The following is a 27172-nucleotide window of genomic DNA, read 5'->3' as shown; positions in this document are numbered from 1 at the left end:
TTATTTTTTTTTTTATTTTTTTCGAGACAGGGTTTCTCTGTGTAGTTTTGGTACCTGTCATGGATCTCTCTCTGCAGACCAGGCTGGCCTTGAACTCACAGAGATCCACCTGGCTCTGCCTCCCAAGTGCTGGGATTAAATGTGTGCGCTACCACTGCCCGGGGAGCCTTATAAAATTTGTGGGGAGCTAGACTGAATATATATGAAACACATTGAGAAGCTTACCTTGTCCAATATATAAAGATCTATACCAAGAAGTTGTTTTAAAATATAAAACAAACTAGCCTATCATTTCTGATAATTGTACAGATTTATATCTAAAAAGAATGTTACTTACATGTCCTGCATATTGTCCGAATTTCTTCCTTAGCCCAACAGCCAGGCCAGTAAGACATTTTGCTGCCAAAGCTACCAACATGACATTGGTGTCCTTTCCAACAACCTGTAAGATAAAATGAAAGAAAATAGTCATAACCCTGTTGAAAGGAGTACTGGAAATGAAACGTATCTTCAAAATAATTCTTGAAAGCCATTATGTCAACAGATAATCAGTTTTATTTCTTACAAAAGAGGAAAACCTTAATTCTCCTTGATAATAATGAATTTATATGTCTCCGCTATGTGGTAATTTTTTTTTGTTTTGTTTCTTTTTTCTTTTTCTTTTTCTTTTTTGAAGAGAAGGGAAAAGGAAGAGAAGGAAAGAAAAGAATAGGCGAGGAGAGGGGAGGGAAGGGGAGGAGGGGAGAAAAAAAAGGGAGAAAGACCCACTGACTGGGGATATAGCTCAGAGGTAAAGTGCTTTCCTAGCATATGCTGAGGCCCTGGTATTAAACAACAGCATCAAAAAACAAATTTCAAATCTCTGACACTCCAGTAATGCCATCTGGCTGTCTGTATTGCACATTACAGCAGAGAAGCTACAAGTCTACTGTTATTATTTTGGAACAGAAAAACCAAACAAACATTTCTGAAAGAAACGAGGTAATAGCTCTGTAATATTTATAACCAAGGAAGCACCAGTGGAAAATGTTGTAGGCACTATCAAGTCCAGCAGGACTCTAAATTGCAAATCCTATTGTAACCATTCCTGTAATGGTTTCTGGCCTTGCAGCAACCATTTAGTCACATAAGTGACTGAGTTTTTCTTTCATTTCTCCTAGAAGACTTTCCTTTAGCAGTTTATATTACTGCCTTCCTACAACCCTAAAACGCAACACTTAACTAAATTCATAGGTATGCATCAGTTCAGCAAAACAGTAATGACTGGGCTCCTTCCTGGTAAGAGTTTACCATAATAAATTGCCTATCTCAGTTGGTGTTAAAATGCTGTTTTACTTTTTTTTTCTTTTTCTTTCTTTCTTTTCTTTTCTTTTTCTTTTTGAGACAGGGTTTCTCTGTGTAGCTTTGTGCCTTTCCTGGAACTTACTCTGTAGCCCAGGCTGGCCTTGAACTCACAGAGATCCGCCTGGCTCTGCCTCCTTAGTGCTGGGATTAAAGGCGTGCACCACCACCGCCTGGCAATGCTGTTTTACTTTAAAGTGCCCATAAATCCCTGTTTTGTTTTCCACCCTTTTTCCCAGTAGAAGCAACTGCTTTGAATTTTATCTAGTTTCTTAGTTCCATAAACAAGAATGCTTCACTTTTGAGTCTCTGTATTAAACAATCTCTAATATACAAAACATGTATCATACTAATAGATGGCACTTACATTCCCTAAGAAGTGAAAAATTAAAAAATATTAACATTTATTAAAAATTAATTCACTGCCACTATTTTGGAAATGCTATGTAATGCTTTATAAATTTAATTTTTAATCAGAATTGAATAAAGTAGATATTACTAGCTTAATTTGGGAAATTTCAAAAATGAAACAGAGATTAACTTGCTCCAGGTCACCAGCTAGCAAAAAAAGTGGGGATTTAAATCTACAGATCTCATAGCCTTTGATTTCATTATTTTTGTTCTATCTCTAAACCAATATTATATGGCAACACCATTTCTCTCTCTCTCTCTCTCTCTCTCTCTCTCTCTCTCTCTCTCTCTCTCTCTCTCTCTCTCTCTCTCTCTCTCTTTGAGAGAGGGTTTCTCTGTGTAGTCCCGGCTATCCTAAAACCAGGCTAGACTCGAACTCACAGAGATCCACCTGCCTCTGCCTCCCAAGTCCTAGGATTAAAGGTATGCCCACTACCACCCAGCTCTATTTTCTTTATATAAGAGATGGAAGCACAGGCTGGGTGGAAGTGCACATGTCTTTAATCCTAGTATATGAACGTTTTCCCTACCTCTATGTGTACGCATCATGTGCATTCCTAGTGCCTGAGGAAGTCGGTGGAGGACTTTGGTTCCCCTCGAACTGGAATTACAGACAGTTGTGAGTCACCATGTGGTTGCTGTGAATTGAACCCAGGTGGGTCCTCTGTAAGGGCAACATGTGCTCTTAACTGCTGAGCTCTCTCTCCAATCTGATATTCATGACCTTAATGGAATATAGTGAAAATCCTTGAGCTGGAAATGGCACATGACTGTAAATCCAGGATTCAAGAGTGCTGAATGAGCTGGACAGTGGCGGCACACACCTTTGATCCCAGCACTCGGGAGGCAGAGGCTGGTGGATCTCTGTGAGTTCGAGGCCAGTCTGGTCTACAGAGTCAGTTCCAGGACAGCTGGTGCTGTACAATGAAACCCTGTCTCTAAAAAGCAAGCAAGCAAGCAAGCAAACAAACAAACAAACAAAAGAGTACTGAAAGAGCTAGCTTAGTGGTCAAGAGCATTTGTTGCAGAGGATCCAAATGGTGGGTTCAGTTCCTAGCACTCACATGGCGGTTCACAAACATTTATAACTCCAGTTTTAGAGGCTCTAACACCCTCTTCTAACTTCCACAGGCACTAGGCAAGTAAGTTATATATATATATATATATATATATATATATATATATATATATATATATTATACATATATATGGCAAAACAGTCATATACATAAAACAAATCTAAAAACAAGGAGGGAGGGAGAGGGGCAGAGGCAGAGGGGCAGAGAGAGAGAGTGCTCAGTGCGTTCAAAGCCAGCCCAGCCCACAAGAATGGGTTGCATAGTGAGACTCTGGAAAAAAACTTAGTATTTATTTCAAGTGGAAAATGGAAGTGGAGATAGTAAAGAAAGAACTGTGGGGTTTTTGTTGTTGTTTTGTTTTTGTTTTTCCTTTTTGAAGTATATATGGAGGACATTTACTTGACAGATGAGGAAAACTCAAGTGATTAGTCTCAGTGGCTTTTGAACTAGAACAGAAAAAGATTAGCTCAAAACTCCAATTTAAATGTATGTTTTTTATTCTATAATTAAAAGTGCTGGCCAGGTGTGCCTGCAGTCCGAGCTACTCAGGAGGTTGAGGTTGGAGGATTACATGAGTCTAAGAATTCTAGACCAGCCTTGGCAACATAGCAAAATCATGATCTCAAAAAATAAAGTGTTATTGCTTCTCTTATTATCTGGACCTACAATGTTACAATGCTATGTTCTTGTAAGTACTTATCCTAATCTTATTTATTTCTGAGACAGGATCTCACTATGTGAGTTACCCTAGAACTCACTATGTAGACTAGGCTAGTCTTAAACTCACAGAAATCTACCTGCCTTACCATGTCCAGCCAACTACTATCTATGTTTAACTAGTAATGTAAGCCACTATTCAATACTAGTTGAAAAAAATATGCTGCTAAAAACGAAGAAAATTCAATGAATGAAACTAACCAGCAAATGTGTCAAAAAATAATAAGACCAGGCTTGGTGGTATGGCTTTAATCCCAGCACTAGGGAGATAGAGGCAGAGGGAGATAGATGTTTCTGAGTTCTAGGTCAGTCTGGTCTACAGAGTGAGACCTTGTCTCAGACATACAAGATGAGAAGGGATGGGACTGGGGGCCTAACCAGATGTGGTTGCCAGATATGATAAGATAAAAGGTAGATTATTGAATCTACTCTGAAAAAAAAGTGGGGGAGGGGAGAATATGGATATGATAAGATAAAAAGATAGATTATTGAATCTACTTAAAAAGCAACTACTAGTTTAAAATATTTTATATTGATATGGATCTTTGTATATTGATACAAAGTTTGAGCAGGGCGGTGGTGGCGCATGCCTTTAATCCCAGCACTTGGGAGGCAGAGGCAGGCGGATCTCTGTGAGTTCAAGGCCAGCCTGGTCTCCAAAGCGAGTTCCAGGAAAGGTGCAAAGCTACACAGAGAAACCCTGTCTCGAAAAACAAAACAAAACAAAAAAGAATACAAAGTTTGAGATAATTTTTGTTAGAACATTCTGTGCATACATTTCTAATCTTGTTCAAGATATTGTACCTACACATCTCATTTAATAATGTAATGCAAATTGCTAGTCCTTAGAAGTTATAAAGTTATTATTACAAACTATTTAGGATAATAAAGAAATGCAAGTTGCTAGTTAGTCATTACAATCAAACCTATAGTCATGTTAGGTATGTTTTTAAGGTCAAACACATATATTTTAGTTAGGTTATCTTCTGACACTTCAGAGATCTACAGACTATGGCATTTAAGATGTTTTAATAACATAGGTTCTTTGGTTTTTTTTTTTAAATGACAATGAGACATGTCTGCTTCTGGCAGCACCAATCTACTTCAGAGAAGATGATAGGCATTGAAGAAACTCGTTATGGAGTTTACTTTCTTTGTGGTAAAAGATAGCCACTGGGCAAGAAAATGTCCTTGCCTCGACTGCTGACAGTATGCTGTCCAAATGGACAGGCAGGACACATAAGAAAGGACTGCTAAACTTTGCCAAGACAAGGTAGGACAGCCCTTTAAAATATCCTGCTTCACAGAAAAGTCTGTCCGATATGCTAGGCCTGTAGGCTGAAGACGAATGCCCTAACATTGGAAAGGAATCTACGGTGACTGTCCAGGCAGCCAGCAGTTTTTGTCATTTCTCACATTTTTTGGAAGTTGCTTGCCTGCACTTCCCATTTTCTTAGGTAATATTATTTCCTTCTTGGGTCTCTGAGGGAGTTGAAGACTAGTTATAGTTTTCCTTGTTAACAAATTCAGAAAAGAAAGTCACTAAAAAGGAGTAAAATGTTTAAGTTTGAAAGACATCAAAAGACAGTTTTCAGTTGGTAACACAAGTTAGTATAGAAAGTGAATTAGGTATAACACTTTAGACTCACCAAAATAGGATAAATAATGGAGTATTTTCTCTGGATCTGGCATATGTTAATGGACTGAACATTGTTAATGCAATTCTTGGCTGTATATATTGTATATAGTTATTGTACTTATTGTATATAGTTTTCTTTATATTAGTTATAACCTTTCATTATTTTAGACAAAAAAGGGGAAATGTCATATTTTGAATAAATACAACTTGTCTGAAGATCAGAGGACAGAACCAGTCACAGAATTAACCACAGAGGTCAGGGAGTGGTAGCACACACCTTTAATCCCAGTACTAGGAAGGTTGAGACAGGAAGTGATATGGCTGGGCAGAGAAAGGAATATAAGGCAGGAAGAGATAGGACCTCTTGCAGATGCTCTTTCAGGCTGAGGATTTGGTGAGGTAAGATTTGGTGGCTGTGGCTTGCTTTGCTTCTCTGATCTTTCAGCTTTCATCTGGATATCTGGCTCCGGGTTTTTATTAAGACCAATTAGGATTTGTGCAACACATGCCTACAAATCCAACACTTAGATGAAGGTAGGACCAGAAGTTCTAGGAGCTCTAGGTTATACTCCACTACATAGTAAGTTGGAAGCCAGAATGTGTGGCATGTGATAAAACATAACAAATAAATAAACAAACCAAACACAACAAAAGACCCCAACAAAATCAGGAGCATATATAAAAATCTGGAGATTATATAATAAAATACTATAAATCTAAATCTTAATCTGAAGGTTGAAAAATATATGTTTATAACTAGACATAGTCGCTCAGACAGACAATCTTAATATTTTTTTAGGGCCAGGCAGTGGTACACGCCTTTAATCCCAGCAATTGGGAAGCAGGGCCAGGTGGATCTCTGTGAGTTCAGAGCCAGCCTGGTCTACCGAGCGAGATCCAGGATAGACACCAAAATGTGTGTGTGTGTGTGTGTGTGTGTGTGTGTGTGTGTGTGTGTGTGTGTGCGTGTATGTATTAAATTTCAGTACTCAGGAGGCTAAGGCAAGAGGATCACTATGAGTGTGAAGCCAGCCTGGACTACATGATCAGTTCCAGTGTAGCTTGGGCTACAGAGACACCTCATTTTAAAAATAAAATAACCTTATTTTGTGTATGGGGGGAGCGGGGGATGACCTTGTTTTTAGAAATATCATAAGGAATTTCAAAATGAGTAATTCTTCCCATTTACATGAAAGAAAAATGGAAATGTAGTAGGATTACATGATTTAGGAAGGATAAAGAAAAGGAATTATCAGTGGAGGGAAGAGGAATAAGTGTGCATCTTACTCTTCTATTTTATCACTCTAGTTTTTGCTATGTCATTGTGAAGTTAACATAATACACATTCAAATTTGTCTATTTGTAGGTGCACATAAAATCAACTATAAATATTTAAATGTCATAAATATTTTAACAGCAACTTTATTTTCATTTCTTTGCAGCCTCTGACTATTCTCTCTATTCCCTTCATCTGAAGAAGGAAAGGGTTTTGCTTTTTGTCTCAAAAAAGCCATGTAGCTCTGGCTGTCCTGGAACTCACTATGTACAGATCAGGCTAGCCTCAAACTCACAGAGATCTGCCTGCCTCTGCCTCCCAAGTGCTGAGATTAAAGGTGTGTGCACCACACCCAGCAAGGAAAGTAGTTTTTACTGCTACCTAGGCCTCTCACAAATTTTTCCATGTCTATTCAAATCCAAACTCACAGGATGGGGCTGTAGCTCAGTGGTACAGCATACTCAACAAGACTCAGAGTTTGATGCCCAAAAATACCAAAAGGGGAGAGAAAGAGAGAGAGAGAGAGAGAGAGAGAGAGAGAGAGAGAGAGAGAGAGAGAGAGAGAGAGAGAGAGATTCAATCTCATTTTCTTTTCTTAGTGCCTTCTACCCCTCTTTCCCATTCTTTCTTCCTAGAATTTAGGTCTGTTGAACGGCTCTTTTCATCATAGGCAATTCCCTTTTAATTAATCTGAGTTGGTGGCTCTTCAAGACAGGAATCTGATAGCTGGGTACTGTGGTTTAAGCCTTTAATCCCACCACTGTCGAGGCAGACAGGCAGGTAGATCTATGTTGAGTCCAGTCCAGCCTGGTCAACATAACAAGCTCTAGGACAGCCAAGGTTACATAGTGAGACCCTGTCTCCTGAATAACCACCAACAAAAAATCAATTAATGAGATGTTTTCACGAGGAATAAAAAAACAGGTGAAACATTAAACAGTAGGTGAAAATTTTAACGAGGAGTTCCCCACATTTTGTTTGGCATTCTGATACACTATAGTCTGGTGTCATTCACTACATAACAAAATACTTCATACTTAGTATTTGCATAATTAAATATATCTTAATTAAACAGCTCACCTTATAAAATTATAGAACTATAAAACTTGGCTCTATATAGCAAGATCTTATTTTCTTTGCTATTTAATAGAAGCTAACAATGCCATATTAAATTCAAAGTGTTAAGATAAAACCAATTTCTGTAACACAGGACAGTAAGATTTTAAAATTCTTGAAAATATATATAGAAGTCTCTGACTGAAATATTATTACTAATGCTCCTTAAATGGCAATAGTTTTGTGATTTAAAATACAAGACAAAACAAAACCTCACTGAATTACTAATGGAGAATTTCAGGGGCCTGTTTGTTAAGATACCAGTGCTGAAGCTCCTCCCATTACCTTCTTTAAGGCTTTGACTAAATCTGCATAATCGCCTGCTTCCAGTTTGGGTTTTTTCACTAGTACTTCTACAGCCTCCAGGGCTTCTTTTCTCTCTTGCCACTTTTTTGCTTCCTGAAAAGAGAATATAAATCACTGTAGAACATAAAAAAGAGTAGAATAAATTCCATTTCTTATACTCAACCAATTTAAAGACCTGAATTTTTTTTGTTTGTTTCAGAAACATTTTCTCAAGTCAGCTAAAAAACAAAATTGCAAACATAGTTAATGAGGACTATTTTGCTCCTAGAATTTTTACACATATAAAATGTATGTTTATAGCCCTAACATAAAAAGAATGCCATGTTTTTCCATTTGGTTTCTTGTTAAATAGATATTAAACAGAAAACAATCATTTCTAGTCCACCTCACAGCAGCACAATTATAGAAAAGGAATCTCTATCTCACAAAATTTAAAAGGCAAAAGAAAAACAATCATAGAACCAGCAACCTATACTGCTCTGACCTGGTGTATTAGTTTTTTGCTTTTGAACATAATGTTGGTCTATCTGTTTTACATCTATTAAAGAGAATATGCTTCACTAGAGACCAAATAATCATTGAACAAGTTGAATGCCCACTATTTGAAAGAACATGGGATACACAGAAGATTACAAACTTAGTATCTTGCAATAGGTATAATCCACTTCAATTCAATTTGTCAGATATTTGCTAATCAAAATTAGTAAAGCTGGTTTGGGAGGAAGATGTAAGAGGATCAAAAGTCAGCCACATAGTGGGATCTTATCTACTAAAACAAATGTTATAAAGCAAAAAAAATTTTTTTTCCTTTTCTTTTCTCCAGACAGTCTCTGGTTGGCTTGAATCTGCAATCCTACTTGAGTTTTTCCAGTGCTGGAATTATAGACATGTGCCTTCACACCCAGCTGACTCAGAGGATTTAATGAAGTTTAAATAGTGAGACGTGATCCCTAAAAAGATGATGCTTAGTATGAGACCTATTAGACAAATATTGAGAGAAAAACATTATAAGAAGAATGAACAGTACAGGTTAAGGTTGAGAAAAATTAATAAACCAGTGATCTATATGTTACCAGGAGAAACACAGCATGTCTGAAATAGAAACCGACAATCATTAGCTATGTGGGTGAAAGGTAAAATTGAGGTTTCAAGGTGCCAGACAGGAGAAAGAATGGCTATAAGATCATTTCAGACATCATCTTAAGACTCATGGAAGCCATTGAAGAATTTAGATTACATTTCAATATGGGAAATTTTCCCCTTTTCAAAAATGATACCTCTAATTACATTATAAAATTCAATTGAGAGGAGACAGGAGCAAATGGTAGTGACAAAGGTAGGACTGTGTTTCTCATTTAAATGAGGATACTTTTGTCTCTCTTGCACATCTAGCAATGTTTGGAGACATTGATTGCCATAAATTTAGAGGATGGTATTACTGACTCTAATGATGTCTAGTGGGTAAAAGCCACACATGCTTCTAATCATCCTACAATGCATAAGACAGGCCCACCAGGACAGTTTTCTGAAACAAACAAAGTCACAACATCTTGGTCAAAGGTGACTTTGAACTTGGAGTCACTTCTCTCTTTCCACTCAGACTTGGGAGCAAACACCTCTGTGTGTTGAGTCATCCATTCACCCAAAAAGAGATGAACATAGGAGATACTTAAAGATAAAACCACAGAATAAATGAGGGAAAAGGTGAAAATGAGGAAAAGGTGAAATCAAATGGTTGTTTTGTTTTTAAATGCCATAATATGATTGCATATAGAAAATAGTAAGGGAAGGGAAAAAAAAGAAGCAAGTAAGTTGCTCTGCTAGGAAGATAGATATGAAGAAAGTGGGGAGGTATACCAAGCAAGGGCTCAGCAGAACATTTTCTAATTTTACCTAAGTTATTATTTAAAATAAAATAAAGCAGCTTAACCATTACTTACAATTTTGTCATAAAAGTCTTTGGGAAGTTTGGAAAGGATCTCTACTGCTTCCAAAAGCTCATAAGCATCTATCTGTGGTACCTCATCACCATCATCACCACCTTTCAAAAGAAAAAAAAAACAGACCTTAACATTCTTTTTTTTTTTTTTTTTTTTTTTTTAGCCAGGGAAATGGATCAGTGGGCAAAAGCAATGGCTGTATCAACTTGATGACCTGAGCCAGACTCAGTTGTGCAAGCACCTGCAATCTCAGCACCTACTTGGAGATGGAAGGCTGAGACAGGAGAAGCTCATGGGCCACTTGCCTGGCTGAAGAGACTAAGCCTTAAAACCCGGTGGGCTGCTGGACAGATGGCTCAGCAGTTTAGAGTCCTTGCTGCTCTTGCAGAGGCCCCAAGTTCAGTTCCCTACACCCCCCATTCGGGATCTAACACCCATTTATGGTACCAACACATGTGGCATACACTTTCAGGGACAGACAGACAGACAGACAGACACACACACACACACACACACACACACACACACACTCACACAGAGCTTAAACAAAAAATTAATTTAAAAATAATAACTTAAAAAAAGTGGAAAGGTGAGGACCAAATGAAGGTTGTCCTCTAGCTTCTATAAATGTACCTAGCCACCACACACACACACACACACACACACACCAAAATAAAGCAGTTTTACTTACCAGTTATCATTTCATATTCCTGATAAAAGTTTTTAAAAATTTATTTTATACACATGGGTGTCTTGCCTAAATATATGTCTGTGCACTGAGTGCACACAGTGCCCAAGGAGAACAAAAGAGAGGGTTGGAGTCCCTAGAAATGGAACTACAGATAGCTGTGAGTCACATGGGGGTGGTGGGAATCAAACCTGGGTCCTCTAGAAGAGCAATAAATGCTCTTGATCACTGGCTGATCCATCTCCCCAGCTCCCAGGATGAAATTGTTATCAAAAAGAGACCAGAGTTATTTAGTACCACATATAACTCAGACTTTATTAAAAGCAGTTCTCTAAGACATGCCTAGTGGATATGATCTGTTGTGGCAGCAATAGTTCTCATTAATTTTTAGAGCAACTGTGTTTAAAACTGTCTTACCGCCCTCTGCATCTCCAGCAGATTGTTGCTGTTCCAATTTAGCTTCTAGTTCCTGTTGGGAACGCAGAAACCGACTTGGTTTAGGAGCACCTGTTGGCAGCTTGACCCATTCTTCTTCTAATTCTTTCAACTGCAAGCATTAACAGAGTATCTTAAAAATTTTTAAATTTATATCCCACTATTAGAGAACATAATGCTTGTACTTACTGATATATTGGGATTCACTTTCTTTTATGTGGTACTAATAGGGAAACCGGTAAAAGACAAATATAAACTGTATGTTGTAGCATAAGTCAAATCAACTGACTTTACCACACTGAAGATTTATATCTAAGTACTAAGAATAAAATCCTTTTTTTTTTTAAGTTATCTTTTATGTGTATGAGCGTTTTGCCTTTATGAATGCAACTGCACTTCATGTGTGTCTGGTACACAGTACAGAGGCCAGAAGATTCCCTGGAACTAGCATCACAGAGAGTTTTAAATAGCCATGTAGGGGCTACCTCTGCAAGAGCTGCAAATGCCCTTAACTTCTGAAACATCTCCTCAGCTCCCCAAATCCATTATTTTAAGACACTATCACTAGTTTATGAATTAAATATGCTATATTATTTAAAAAAAGCTCCAAAAATAACTGTTTCATCCAAGCAAGTGAATCCTGCTATTCAACAGAATTATAAAGGAATCTTTTAAACTGATATAGATTTAATACTAGCAGGGCTGGGATGCAGGGGATGGAGATGTTCCATAGACACAGAACAAAACAAAACATAGTTCTGTCTAATATGTGCAAGACCCAGGACTTCCTCCCTAGCAGAGAGACAGAGAGACAAACAGAGAGATAGACAGGAATTTAACGTATTTAAATCTTTAAAATAAAAAATAATTATGTGTAAGGATAGAATATCAACCATTACAAGTAAGAAATACATCTCTATGCAAATATACCTTATGCAAAAATGAAAGAAATCTGTGCCTTACCTGGACAGAATTTATATTTTGTAATGGGTGTCTCAGGGCATCTCGAATCCATCGATAAATCTCGACAGCAATCAGTTTGGCTTCATCCCGAACAGCCTTGTCTCGAGATTCAAATAGTTTTGGCAACACTTTAATAATTGGCTTAAGTAAGATGATTTTGGAACCAAATTCACTATAAGTGAGAAATTGGGGGGAAAACTGTCAACATGCCATGTTTCACTGCATAGCTCCAAATCATATATTGTACCCGGTATGTTGTCGAATGTCTTAAGTCCCAGAACTCGAGAGGCAGAGAAAGGAGGATTTCTGTGAGTTTAAGGCCAGCCTGGTCTATATAATGAGTTCAAAGACAGCCAGGGCTATGTGAAGAGATCCTGTCTCAAAACAAACAAATCAATCATATATTAATAGGTTAAATTTCCTAAACAAATGGGATTCACAACCATCTATCTCCCTATGTATCCATCCATATCCCCATATACACACATATTTAGCTATCATTCTAGTGTCTAGAGCCCAAAATAATATTAGCATTTTAAAATGAATTTTCTAATAACCAAAGAAAAGTTTACTCAACCCAACAGACTGAGTTATGGCAACGAATATTTCACTCTTTTCATCTACCATAATGTACCTCTGTGGTGGCTTGACTGAGAATGGCTCGACAGAAAGGGTGTCCCTGGGGCCCCTTCCCCCAAATCTTTCTCCATGCTTGCCTTGCTCCCCACCATGATGACAATGGACTCACCATATAAATATACATAAAACTATAAGTAAGCCCCCATTTAATGTTTTCTTTTAGAAGTTGACTTAGTAAGGTGTCTCTTCAAAAAAGCAAAGTAACTAAGACAACCTCTTTTCAATTTAACTCTTTAATTCAATTTTTCCCCCAATGGGAAAACCTCTGCATTGTGACTTTATTTTGTAAGATAGCATATTTAACCTACTGTAAGCTCCTAATTGGCCAATATTAGTGTTGAGATTGAGTGTTGCTATATAGCCCAGGCTAGCCTCAAACGCATGATCGATGATCAGAGACATAAACCAACATACTCAGTTATAGTATTAGCTTTCTGGGTTTTTGGTTTTTTTTTAATTTTGAAAACAGGGCTTCTCTGTGTAGCCCTGGCTGTTCTGGAACTTGATCTGTAGACCAGGCTGGCCCTGAACTCACAAAGATCTGTCTGCCTCTGCTTCCCAAGCGCTGGGATTAAAGGCTTATGCCACCGCCACCACCACCACCCAGCCTGATCTTATTTTTAACATTTATGAATAGCAAATTTGGGAACAGGAAGGATTCAGTTATAGATGAAGTTATAAAATACTGAATTTCAGAATGAGTAGTAGGATTCAAATATATTTGGGGCCTTTCATTCTTTTAGGTTTTAAGAAAGGGTCTCTCGAAAGCCCATGGCACTTTTGGTGATTCTTCTGTTGCAGTAACCTGAGTGCTAGAACTTCACATAGTACTTACTATAACTAGTTAAAATATACTATTAACTCATGTGTGTAATTTATTTCACTTGCACAAATGTAACAAATTTGCTCAACAATAGCTAATACAGCATACTACAGATTGAATTGTGAAATTCTTTTCCCAGAAAGTGATTTTCAACAAGGTATCTGGGTACATTATGTAGCTATCATAACATGAAAATAAACTAAATCTCTAAGATTTCCTCGAAATGGACTTTATAAACCAAGTGTGGTGGCTTATACCTGTAATCATATGTTAACAGGAAGATCAAGAATCTGAGGCCAGTTTGGGCTATATTGAAATTCCCAGGCCAGTTTCAAAATGTAGAACAAAACAAACAAAATCATTCTTTCAGATTTATTTTATTTTTATGTGTATGAGTGTTTTGTCTGCATATAAAATTTGTACCATGTGTGTGTCTAGTGCCTAAAGATGTCACAAAAGAGGATCAGATTCCCTAGAACTGGAATTATGGATAGCTGTAAGACACCATATGGGTGCATTGAACCTGTCTTCTGCAAGAGGACCAAGTTCTCCTCACCACTGAGCCATTTCTCTAACCCCAAACCCACAAACAAACAAACACAGCCACTTTACATTATTAGAAAAGGACAGTTTTATCTTGGTTTAGCTGATCTACAAGACTAAAGGACAAATGAGGAATTATAGTGCTCTTAAATCATTTTGTTTGAGAATTATTTAACTTGGTGCCTGAAGAACCTAATACTCAGGATATCTGACATATTCCTACAGAACAGACAATGGTAGGTAGATGCTTCCTTACATTACTACTTTTGGGATGGGAATGTATTTCAGTGGTAAAATACTTGTCTAATATGTGAAGTCCTGGGTACAATTCTCAGTACCACTGGGAAACAAACAAACAAAAGAAATACACCATAATGGGTTCCTTTAATACTTCTTTGTGTCGCTATCATGACTTATTTTTAAAAGATAGAATAAAAGAGATGAAGCAAGTCCACATGGAAAATAGATACATGAACAAAACAAAATCTAATTTTGATAGTAAACATTACAGAAAAAAGTTAGGTATCTTAGCAAACACCTGTAATTTCAGAACTTGAGAGGTAGGAGGAGGAGGATCAGGAGTTCATGGTTATTCTCAGCTACATAGTAAGCTTCAGGCAAGCAGGAACTACCTGAGTCCTTGATCAAAACACTAAAAAATGAATGAATGAGTGAAAGTTTAAAAGTTTAAAAAAGCCTCTGTAAGTCTGTCGTAGGAATGACAGAATGTTTTTTGCCTCCTAAAGCTGTCACTAATGATATCTTTTAGGAGACTATGGCACCTAGAATTCAGTTTAGCCTCTAAGTTCTAAAGAGCTACCCTCACATTCTGAAATCAGGAAGAAGACAATTATAAAGGTAGACTACAGATCATCATTAATAAGGATAATGCTAGGGGTATGCTTTCCTAGGATATGGGAGTTCCCAGATTTTTTTCCCTAGACACTGAAAATAATAATCACTATACAGACAGCACAGATAATGACTTTATAAAGATGATAAATGTAATATATTCTTTCCTATCTTGATTCTCCTAGTCAGTTTAAAGGTAAAATTAATATAGTATATAATAGACCATAAAGAATTTCTTAATTTAAAGGCAGAAAATTGCAGTATGATATACATAGTATACATACATACATGCAGACAAAACACATAAAAAATTAGAACAATACATCTACTGGTACAAACAGAGTCTGTAAATTCATTAAATTTCTTTTTCTATTTATCTATCTTTTTTTTTTTTTTTTTTAAAGAAAGAACATTTTATTGAGCACACAGTTGAGGGCAGGCTGGCAATATCTAGAGTAGTGCTTGTGGCCTAATTTGATAAATTTCTAAAATGGCAAAATTGAGACAATTATTTACTATCTATAAAGACACAAGATGCCAGGTATGGTGGCTTATGCTTGTTATCTTGGCACTTCAAAGACAGAGGTAGAAGAAATGCCATGAGTCAAAGCCAGCTTGGGCTACAGGGTTTTTAAAACCCTGTCTCAAAGACAAAACAAACCCAAGGGAAAAACTCCACATGCCTACTATACTATAAAAGAGAGTAGAAATAAAGAAACGTTGACTGGAACAGCAAGGTGGATCAGCGGGTGTAAAGCACTTGCCTGACCTGAGAATTGACTTCTAAAGTTGTCCCCTGGCACTCGAGCACTGCACTCCCAGTCATGCATCATATGCACATGCAGTAATAAATAAAATTTAATTTAAAAAAGGAAACTTTATCACACAAAATCTAGATAAAAGTAAAATTTTATAAAAGAATATTAGAAATTAGGCAAAAAGAGAACATAAATCAAGGATAGCTTAACAAAACTCAAGAATGCCGATACTTTCACATAAAATAAACATGTTAAGGCAACACTGTCTCCAAGATGTGAGTCATAAATCAAATTACAAGAGTTGCAAAGGAATGATCTTCATCCTAAGATTTCATTAGTGCTGCTGCATTCTGTAGCTAACACTGGAATGGGAGACAAGGCTGACTGAAGAACTGTCTGGATTTGGGATGTTACTAAGTGGCAGAATGTCTGCACTCCCACTGAAGAGGAGGATGACCCAGAGTCTACTTAATCAGAATTACTGATTTACCAAAATCAGAGGTTCCACTAAATCTTAGCCACTTGTCTCTGAAAGGGCAGTGAATGTATAAAGAACTTCAATGTTGAGTAAGAATTCTAGGACTGAACACATAGCATATACCAAAAAGGACTCAAAACCAAGGTATACTCCAGCCAAACAACTATGTCTTTCTAGCTAACATAAATCTATTGTTGAAGCTAGCAAAAGAAAACTGCTTACATATATTAGGAATGCTTTTCTTTTCTTTTTTTCCTTTTATTTTTTTAAATGGTTTTTCAAGACAGGGTTTCTCTGGATAGCTTTGTGTGGTGGTATTGTGTTCCCCAAAATATTGTGCACCCTAATAAATTTATCTGGGGTCAGAGAACAGACAGCCACTAGATACAGAGGCTAGAAAATGGTGGCACTCACACCTTTAATCCTAGCACTACAGAGGTAGAAATCCCTCTGGATCTTTGTGAGTTCAAGGCCACATTGGAAAGGCCAGGCATGGTGACACACACCTTTAATCCCAGAAAGCCGAGTCTTTAATCCCAGGGAGTGGTGGTAGAAAGCAGAAAGGTATATAAGGCGTGAGGACCAGAAACTAGAAGCATTTGGGCTGGCTAAGCTTTCAGGCTTTTGACCAGCAATTCAGCTGAGACCCATTCTGGATGAGGACTCAGAGGCCTCCAGTCTGAGGAAACAAGACCAGCTGAGGATCCGGCAAGGTGAGGTAGCTGTGGCTTGTTCTGGTGCTCTGATCTTCCAGTTCACCCCAGTACCTGGCTCAGGTTTGATTTAATTAATAAGAGCTTTTAAGATTCCTGCTACAGCTTTGCGTCTTTCCTGGAACTTAACTCTGTAGCCCAAGCTGGCCTCGAACTCACAGAGATCCACTCGCCTCTGCCTCCTGAGTGCTGGGATTAAAGGTGTGAACCACCACCACCTGGCTTAGGAATGCTTTTCTACAAAAAAGCCAATTATCAGTGAAAGACCCTAGCCCTTCAGGCTTACACCCCCAAGCCTCAGGAAAGGAGAAACCTCAAGCACCAGAAAATAAGAAACTAAAAATCTAGTTCCAAGGGCAACCTGACTTAGCCTTTGTTCAATCTCCCCTGCAACCATGTAACAATGTAAAAAGATTTCTGTTAAGAGATGTGCTCAGCTGTGACTGGGATAGCTGCAGGTGTTCCAGGAAGGACCACTGTGACCTTTGTGTAAACTCCACTCCTGCCCTGATACCCACCCCCCTTGAGGTTTCAGGAAGAATGTACCTATTGGCATAACTGTACCCCCTCTGTGATCACTCTGTAACCAGACCATGATCTTGTGAAATGAAATTGTATGGGAATTGTAATCTTATGGGTTTTGTGGGTTTTTCCTTTAAAAGCCCTCATGGGGCTGCAGTAAGATATGGCTCTTGCTCTTAGGAGCAAGAGTTTGCCCTTCTATATAGAAGCTTAAATAAAAACCTCTTGCTATTGCATCAACTGGACTGGAGTCTGGGTTCTTGAGACCCTAAACTTTGGGGTGCAACACTCAGATAGAAAAGAAATGTTCTCTGCTCACTTTCACTAGGAAAGAATTTAAAGAAAATAACCAAACAACATGCTTGAAGGCTGAAATTACAAGTTTAACAATCTCCATTACTGTTTAAACCTGGTACTCAAATTCAGTCAGCATACTTCAAGAACTGAAACACAAAAGTCTTACCTTAAGGCTTTCCTCAGTGTCTCTGTACAGGCCACTATGATCTTGGGGTTCTTATTATCCAGACCCTTTAAGAGCTCTTCTTGTACAGACTCTCCTTTTTCAATCTCTATATACATGAGGCAAATCTCTATGCCCAACTCCTTGGCTTTGGCTTTAGGTTGGTTGAAGACTTTACTTACAACACCTGATACAACTTCTCCTGTGGTTCTGTAAATGCCACACACAAGGACGTTTAAGTAAAAAGAGATAAGCCCTAAACAATCTACAAAACACATGCTTCACTATAATTCCATTTTGTAAGTATAGAAAATTCAATTAGGAAATTTTCCCTAAATGTTCCTTGCAATCTTTTGTTTTGTTTTGTTTTTGTTTTTTTGAGACAGGGTTTCTCTGTGTAACAACTCTGGCTGTCCTCAAACTCACAGAGATCCACTTACCTCTGTCTCCTGAATGATGGCATTAAGAGTGTGAGCCACAGCCGGGTGGTGGTGGCGCACTCCTTTAGTCCCAGCACTTGGGAGGCAGAGGCAGAGGCAGGCGGATCTCTGTGAGTTCAAGGTCAGCCTGGGCTACAAAGTGAGTTCTACCAGGAAAAGCTCCAAAGCTACACAGAGAAACCCTGTCTCAAAAACAAACAAACAAACAAAGTGTGAGCCACGACTGCCCAGACATTCCTTGCAATCTTATGATGCAGAGAAACTACATCTATCCTTGCTGACCTTTAGAGTAATGTGTGCCTGTCTTACATGGGGGTATACAAACATACACTTTATAAAGCAGTATTGCAGAATGCTTGCTTTTTCAAATATAAGTTATTTTAGACATTTTTAAGACAAGAAAATTGATTCGTATGATGGGGGAGGTTATATCTTTAATAAGGAAAGACTCCTCAACTTCTTAGTAGTAACTTTACTGCACTGAGCACCTTGTAAATTAAATAAAACCTGTAATTCTGGGAGCAAGAGGAACCAAACAGGTTAGGGCTATAGGGAGCATGTCAAAAAAGCAGTTTCTAATATGAAAAGAAAAATGCAACCATTTTATTAAGATTGGTTATAGTTAACCAAACTGTCAAACTGATGATGTACACTAGCATAGTCTTTGAAGTAAACATATCTTTCTTGTAAAATTAAAGGTCTCAACTATTTGTATACGGAAGTTCTTTCAAACAGATGACAAAAGACTAGACTTAGAAAAATCAAGTTAATAAAGTACAGGAAAGTGAGTGAATGAAAACTTGCATCATCCATAGTTGAAGACAATTAGGCCAGGAAATACAAATTAGAATTCACTACCCCAAGAGACAGAAGACCTTGGAGGGGGGAAAAAAAAGGTAAATATAAGTTTGGGTGTTTTTTTTTTATTTATTTATTTTTATATTTATTTTTATTTTATGTGCATTGGTGTTTTGCCTGCATGTACATCTGTGTGAGGGTGTCAGATCTTGGAGTTTGTGAGCTGCCATTTGGGTGCTGGAAATTGAACTCAGGTCCCCTGGAAGAGCAGTCAATGCTCTTAATCACTGAGGCATCTCTCTAGGACAGTGATTCTAAGTTTTAAGAGAAGTTTTTCAATATGCCCAGTTGTCTTCAGTGAAGCTATGACATTTCCTTTGCGATGACCTCACAGTAACTACTTTTAAAAGTTACTAAGGTTGCGTTAGTTTTGAATAATTTTCACCTAAAAAGCTCAAGAGGACAAACAGGGCCAGCTAGATGGCTCAGCATGTAACGACATCTGTTGCCAAACCTGCAGACATCAGTTCAATCTTTGGGACTTACATAGTGGTCAGAGAAAGAACTGACTCCCACAAATTTCCTCTGATTCCCACATGTACCCACACACATGGAGATAAACCTTTATTCTACTTTAGAGGTTTCATGTACCATTCAGACTAATTAAAGACAATGAAAGACTATTAGTATATTTTAAAACTATAATAGAGGCTATATAAATATGCATACATTTATCTATGTAGCACTAAACAGAGATGTTTACAGAATATTAGAAAAGAATGTACTTACTTCCCTGCAACATGGGCATTTTCAACATAGACAAGTGCGGCTTCCAGTCCTTTCAACTGAACCACTGCATTGGAATCAGTGACAAATTTTTTGATTAATCCTAAGTATTTGGACCATTCTGGGTTTTTTTCATCCTTTATTTTCTGGAAGATCTTCAGGGCCTCTTCATACCCACTTAATCTTGCTTTCCACAGCTAAAAGAAAATTAGCGTTTTAAAACTAGGTTAATGATATTATTCAATAATAATCTGGAGAAGAAGTAAAAGAATATTCCATGCCAGAAAATTTGAACAAAATACCTCATAACAGGAAAAAAGAAAGGAGTTTAAGAAATTCAGACAATTTTCAAAAAAAAAGAGTAGTCAATAAACAATTTTTTTTCTTTTTTGAAACATGGTCTCTCTCTTGAACTCACTTTGTAGACCAACCAGGCTGTCCTTGAACTCGGAGAGATGCACCTGTCTCTGCCTCCCTAGCGCTGGGATCAAAGGCATGTGCCACCATGCCCAGCTTCAATAAATTTAGAATGTTTTGCCAAGGCTATCTAAAAATCCACATCAGGGCCAAAGAGGTGGCTCAGTGAGTAAGGATACTTGCTGTGAAAGTCTGATGACCTTAGTTTAATTTCTGTGTTCATCTGAGAGAACTTTCTCAAAGTTGTCCCCTGACTTCCATATATGCGGTACAGACACACACATAATTTTTTTTTAATTTAAAAATAAAATACAGCTGGGCAGTGGTGGTGCATGCCTTTAATCTCAGCAATCGGCAGAGGCAGAAGGATCCCTGTGAATTAAAGGCCAGCCTGGTCTACAAAGTGAGTTCCAGGACAGCCAAAACTGTTTGTTACAGAGAAACCTTGTCTTGAAAAACCAAATTTAAAAAAGTAAAATAAAATACAACTCTCAATTTATTACAAATATTTCCCAATTTATATTCAAGTATTATTACTAATAGAAAGATATGATAACTGAAAGATCATAAATCACCATAATGAAACTGCCCACTCTCCAATATATGAGGTATTATTTGTATAATTATTAGTCAGCTTTATACTATCAAATTGTAATCAGTAACTTGCTATTATTTAGTTACTGAATTTCAGATACCTCTATTGAGAATGTATATTATTATTAATTTACTTACTAGGTATTTTAATACATAAAAGCTAATACAACCTCAACCTATGTGGGGTTTACACTCCAGCAGTAGAGAAAGAAAAAAGCATTCCGTTATGGTTGGACTGGAATGTCTTTCCCAGGCTTATGTGTTGACTACTAGGACTCCAGATAATAGAACTATTTTGGGAGGTTATGGAAACTTTAGTAGGTAGGGCCTAGCTGGAGGAAGTGTCACTGCAAGTGTAGTCTGGGAGTGCTCTGCCTTGCCCTGGCCCCTTTGTATGCTCTCATTTTCTGCTTTCTAACTGCCATGAGGTGAGAAGCTCCTCTACCCTATGTTCCTACTGCCATCATGCTCTGCCCAAGTGAATGGGGCCAGGAACCACAGCTTGATTCCTTTGAAAATAAGTTCTTTAGGTTGTTCTCTCAAGTGCTGGAGTCCTTTGTAAGTAATACACAATCACACAAATAAGCTTAAAATTAACACTGTTAAGTTCTACAAAGAACGGACATGGCAATATGAAAATGTATAGAATAAAAGCCTCATTTTGTCTTGGCATTAAAAAGTTTATCCAGCCGGGCGGTGGTGGCGCACGCCTTTAATCCCAGCACTCGGGAGGCAGAGCCAGGCGGATCTCTGTGAGTTCGAGGCCAGCCTGGGCTACCAAGTGAGCTCCAGGAAAGGCGCAAAGCTATACAGAGAAACCCTGTCTCGAAAAAAAAACCAAAAAAAAAGTTTATCCAGGGCTGGGCAGTGGTTGGTGTATGCCTTTAATTCCAGTACTCAGGAGGCAGAGGCAGGTAAATCTCTGAGTTTGACGCCAGCCTGGGCTACAGAGCAAATTCCAGAACAGCCAGGGCTACACAGAGAAACCCTGTCTCAAAAAACAAAAACAAAACAAAATTTAGACAAGGTTTCCCTGCATAGCCAAGGCTATCCTTGAACTGACAAACTTCTTGCTGCTACCTTTTCTTTCTTTTTTCTTTTTTTGAGACAGGGTCTTACCATTCAACTCTGGATGGCCTAGATCTCACTATCTACACCAGGCTAGCCTTGAACTCACAGAGATCCATCTGCCTCTGATGAGGTTAAAGGTCTGAGTCACCACGTGCAGCTATTGCCACTATTTTTCAAATGCTGGGATTATATAAGCATGTTCAGCATTATTCCTAGGGCTAGGAATATAGCTAAGTTGGTACAGTGCTTCCCTGGCATGCACAAAGCCCTGTATTCAATACCCAGCACCACATAAAACCTGGAGCACTGGAGCATGCCTCTAATACCAAGCAAGGAGGCTCAAAAACTCAAGGTCATTTTCAACTACATGCAGAGTATGAGGCAATTCTAGGCTACGTGAGATCTATCTTAAGAAGAAAGGAAAGAGAGAGAAAGAGACAGAAAGAAAGCAAAAAGGAACATAATATAAAATGAGCTAGTAAGGATTTGAAAGAGCCAGCTCATACAGGACTGATGAGATCAAATGAAAGATTCTGCTTATTCTCAGAACAATAACAGAAATGATTTGGGAGAATATAAGCAACAAGTTAGACTGTGGGACAACCAAATTTGCATTTTAGACAATAATCAATTAGGTATTTCTCCTTAATACTACATTAGATCAGAGAGAGAAATGATACAATATATGATTGGAAAACAGAAGATATATATTTGCTTAAATGTATTTTGAAGCAGGTGTTATTTTCATAGAAAAGAACTTTTCTTTTTAAAGATTTATTTATTTTATGTATATGAGTGCTCTATCTGCATGTACAACTTTATGCCAGAAGAGGCCATCAGATCTCACTACGAATAATTGTGAGCCACCATGTGGTTGCTGGGAACTGAACTCAGGACCTCTGGAAGAGCAGTCAGTGTTCTTAACTGCTGAGCCATCTCTCCAGCCCTCAGAAAAGAACTCTTCTAAGGACAGAAAACTGCTTAACCTATTACAAGATGCTTTTAAGTATTTAGTTATTTTTTAAAGATTTTTACTTTTATTATTTTTTTTTGTGTGTGTATGTGTGTGTCTGTCTGTCTTGAGTATATAGGCACATGTGTATGCAGGTGTCATGGAGGCCAGAAGATGGCATCAGATTCCTTGGAGCTGGAGTTACAGTGATTGAGAGCCACCTGATATAGGTGTTAAGAACCAAACTCAGAGCTGGGCGGTGGTGGTGCACGCCTTTAATCCCAGCACTCAGGAGCCAGAGCCAGGCAGATCTCTGTGAGTTCAAGGCCAGCAAAAAACCCAAAAAAACAGACTCAGGACTTCTGAAATCGGCAAGCTCTTTTACTCACCAAGCCATCTCTCCAGCTCTGCTTTTAAGCATCTAAAGACAAAACTAAAACCCTAAACTTTAATTAAAAGAACTATTTAAAAAGTAAAACAGCCAGGCATAGTAGTACATGCCTTTAGTCCCAGCACTCAGGAGGTAGAGGCAGGTGGATCTCTGTGAGATCAAGGCCAGCCTGGTCTACACAGCCAGTCAGTTCCAGGACAGAAAGGGCTATGTAGGGAAACTGTCTCAAAAAAGAAAGGGAAAACAACGAACCTGTTCATTTTAAGTAGAAATTTGTAAGAAAGAAAATGGAATTCTCTACAAACTGGTAGACAGGCATGGTGAATCATACCTATAATTCAAGAATTCAGAAAACTGAGGCAGGAAGGCTGTCTCAGCTATATAGCCAAATCTTATCTCTAAATTAAATAAATAAATATAAATATAAATATAAATAAAAGAAACCACAGGTATAGTTAGGGAAAATGAAATAATTGAAAAAGATAACTGATAATGATATGAATCAGAAATTATCTATTGAAGCTTAAAATTATCCGTAATTAAAAGATGGCTAGCCTCAGAGGGTAGATACTGGAATATACATTATATAAACCAGAGAATCGAAAACATGCTAAATATCCAGGGCCAAACCAGACTGCAAATGCAGAAAGCGGTTTCCATAAAATAAACTATGCTAATGAAAAAGCTACCCAACTTACCACTTATTTTTTTCTTCTAAGACAGGGTTTCTCTTTGTAGCCCTGGCCATCCTAGAACTCACTTTATGGACCAAGCTGAACTCAAACTCTGAGATTCACCTGCCTCTGCCTCCCGAGTGCTGGGATTTAAGGTGTGTACCACCACTGCCCAGCATAACTTGCCACTTTTTAAAGATACACTTTTTCCCCCTCTTCACTAATAATACACTTTTCTTTCTTTCTTTCCTTTTTTGAACTGTTTCCAGAGACCCACCACTCCCCCCCCCAATTTTTTTTTTTTTTTCCAATGATAGGGTTTCTCTTTGCATCCCTGGTTGCCCTGGAACTTACTCTGTAGACCATACTGGCCCTGAACTCAGATCTGAATGCCTCTGCTTCCTAGTGCTGGGATTAAAGGGAAATTTTTTTAAGCTAGAGACACCTGTTTTGTGTTTGTGGGGTGTGTGTATACGTGTGGTATATGGAGTGCTTGTGCAAGTAAGAGTACACATGTGCCAGGTATATGTATGAAGATCACAAGACAACTTGTAGGAGTAGTTTCTTTCCTTCTACCCTGTTTGTGAAGCAGAGTCTCTCTTGTTTTTGCAGTGCATATTCCAGGCTAACTGGCCTGAGAGCTCCTGGAAGATTTCTCTCTCCATCTCCCATCTAACAGTCGGGTGCTGGGACTATTCTGCAAGTCACTGCACCCAGCTTTTTGCATGGAGTTTGGGTTTAGAACTTAGGTCATCAGGCTGGAACACCAAGTGTTTTTATTTACTGAACCATCTCCCTGTTTTTCTAAGATAGGGTCATATAGCCAAGGCTGGCCTAGAATTTGCTATGTAACCAACCAAGACTGGCCTTAAACTCCTCATTCTCCAGCCTCAAACTCTCAAGTACTTAGGTAGGAGACTCCTATTTCTACTGAGAGCTGCTGGTAGCAAAAGACCATGGGAGTATCTAGTTCAGAAGGTCAACCTATCAGAACTAAGAGTTCTGTTAGAGAAAACCATCACACAAGGCGTTATGGAATTACTGCCTTTTGAATGAATTGGCTCTCTTGTTGTAAACTTCTTGTGCAATAATAGCTATGATTCTCCCCATTTACCGTGCATTTCCATATTATGTGTACATGTAATCTTATGACTGCAACTCAATCTTACGGGCACAACTTTCTCTATACTTTCAGGGTAATTGGATAACTTTCCCCAGCTGTGTTTATTTTTCGTTAACATAACATCTGACTAGGGCCACTCTCTGGACAAAAGTATTTCAGCTAAGATGATACCTTTTTATCCAAGGACAAATGCAGATAGATAAACATTAGTTCATCTCACCCACAGATAGAGAAAAGAACCACTAGCAATTAAATCCTCAACTCCTTATCTTTACTCCGGTTATTTACACAAGACCCTAATTTAAGAGATTTACTGCTCACATTCCTGGGATGATGTTGCTAATTACTGAGTTAAGGTAGTTATTTCCCACTGACCAATGGAGATTTCTGACAAGGACAGGCAGATGATAGGTGTCAAGCTTCATTTCTTGTGCAAATTAAGTTTTAATCCTCCTCAGCCAGGTGCTATTCCTAGATTTCCTTCTTAGCAATCACTCCAAGCTTTTACTAACCAAATGCTACATGCTCTGACATAGGTTGCTTAGCAACTGAGCATAAGTCCCCTGCCCCCAGAGGGGAGGAGCCTAAGAGTAAAAGACAGTTTTACTTTACTAGTGACTTATACTGACATATATAGACTCCTAACACTTTACTTAGCCACTTCTAGATTATAGTTTGAGCACATAAATAACTTTTTAGAATTCCATAATTGATCTTAGCCTTTAGTTGACCCTACCAGAGAACTCCCCTTTAGTCACTCCCCTTTTGGGTTGTAATTGGAAGCTGACAATTATTGCTTTATGTGTGGATCCTTATCACCTCTCTCTGAAACCCTGAAAAACTTCAAGCCTTACATTGCATTGCCAAAGAATTACTGCTTGTGTATATATATACCGGTTCCCCCACAGCACTTGAGGAATTGATTTAGAAGAACAAAGATGAGGGCAAAAATGGAAGGAACTAGGTAGAATAATGAGAGAGCAGAAAAAGGGACAGAGAGGAGCTAAGTATGAGAACAAAAAAGAAGCTTTGTAGATAGAATAAAGTGTGTTTAGATTCATTTATTATCCCTCAGCTCGGTATTCTAGCCACTTGTAGCTTCTGTTCTGTACACTGGTAGAAATCTCCTCAGGGCAGGCACTGTGAAGAATTTGAATTACTTCTGACATAAAATAACATGTTATCAATGTTCTACATTCTAAGTAAGGTAATAGTTTAACTGCTGACAAAACAAGTTAATGACAAAATTTAAGTTCTAGAAGTCTTACCTTATGTTCACATTTCTGATCAACTGGCAGTTTCAACCACTCACTGTCATCTCCCATTGTGCTTCTAGTTTTTTCTTGGAGTTAAAAGTAGTTCCTAGTCAGATAAAAGTAGATAGTAGATACTCGTTAACTCTTAACAACAAGTAGTCTTTTACAACAAAAATTATTTTTCTTCTGTTATTAACATGCATGTATAAGAGTTAAAAAGTCCATTCTTTGATCAGATGCCTACTACTTAATTCCATTAATAGAACATTTTTCTTTTTTCCTTTTTTTTGTTTTTGTTTGTTTTTTGTTTTTCAAAACAGGGTCTCCCTATGTCTGGCTGTCCTCAAATTCAGAGATCCACCTGCCTCTGCTTCCTGCTAGCTAGAATTAAAGGCATTTGCCACCACACCTATCTAATAGGACCTTTTCTTTCTCTCTTTCTTTCTATTTTATTTTTTGTCTTTTTTTTTTTTTTGAGACAGGATTTCTCTGTGTAGGCCTGGCAGTCTTGGAACTCGATCTATAGAGTTGGCTGGCCTCAAACTCAGAGATCTGTCTACCTTGCCTCCTGAGTGCTAGGATTAAAGGCATGCACCACTACTGACTGGCATAGAACATTTTCTTTATGAGAAAAAAAAAAAAAAAGGAAAGCAGATACAAAGAGATCAGTAGTTCAAGATCAGTCTCAGCTAAATCTGTTGAGTTTAAGGGCAGCCTGGGTTACATGAGACATGTCTCAAAAAAAAAAAAAACAACCCAACATTTTATTTTTTTCAAATGAGAAATATGATATATGACAAAGTGAAAAAAAGACAGGAAGGAAGGAGCTACTTGGCCCTTGAAAGAATGTGGGAGACAAAAATATCATACCCCCATATCAACTTCTTTGGTATATTTCTATTTGGTTACAAAAAAAAATTCAGACACATAAATAGCTCTGAAAAGCCATCTTTTTATAAAAGAAATCTCCA

The 27172-nt window shown here is 37.9% G+C and overlaps 1 protein-coding gene across 5 annotated transcripts in view; it reads right to left on the bottom strand.

Moving 5' to 3' along the window:
• The window catches only part of Ckap5 (cytoskeleton associated protein 5), a 112254-nt gene that overhangs the window by 57687 nt on the left and 27395 nt on the right, over positions 1–27172 (bottom strand). For all 5 annotated transcript variants that reach the window (XM_006984349.4, XM_076569980.1, XM_076569982.1 and 2 more), the window contains exons 2-9: positions 26214–26307; positions 19727–19920; positions 17703–17909; positions 11912–12083; positions 10931–11060; positions 9826–9926; positions 7865–7978; positions 338–442 (exon numbers count right to left, since the gene is read on the bottom strand). In XM_006984349.4, coding sequence (XP_006984411.1) covers positions 338–442; positions 7865–7978; positions 9826–9926; positions 10931–11060; positions 11912–12083; positions 17703–17909; positions 19727–19920; positions 26214–26270 — 1080 coding nt within the window. In that variant the 5' untranslated portion in view covers positions 26271–26307. The remainder of the gene's footprint in view (positions 1–337; positions 443–7864; positions 7979–9825; positions 9927–10930; positions 11061–11911; positions 12084–17702; positions 17910–19726; positions 19921–26213; positions 26308–27172) is intronic.

This window comes from Peromyscus maniculatus, chromosome 4 (genome assembly GCF_049852395.1).
Source record: "Peromyscus maniculatus bairdii isolate BWxNUB_F1_BW_parent chromosome 4, HU_Pman_BW_mat_3.1, whole genome shotgun sequence".
Classification (NCBI taxonomy): domain Eukaryota; kingdom Metazoa; phylum Chordata; class Mammalia; order Rodentia; family Cricetidae; genus Peromyscus; species Peromyscus maniculatus.
This window is presented reverse-complemented; position numbering and strand designations above follow the sequence as displayed.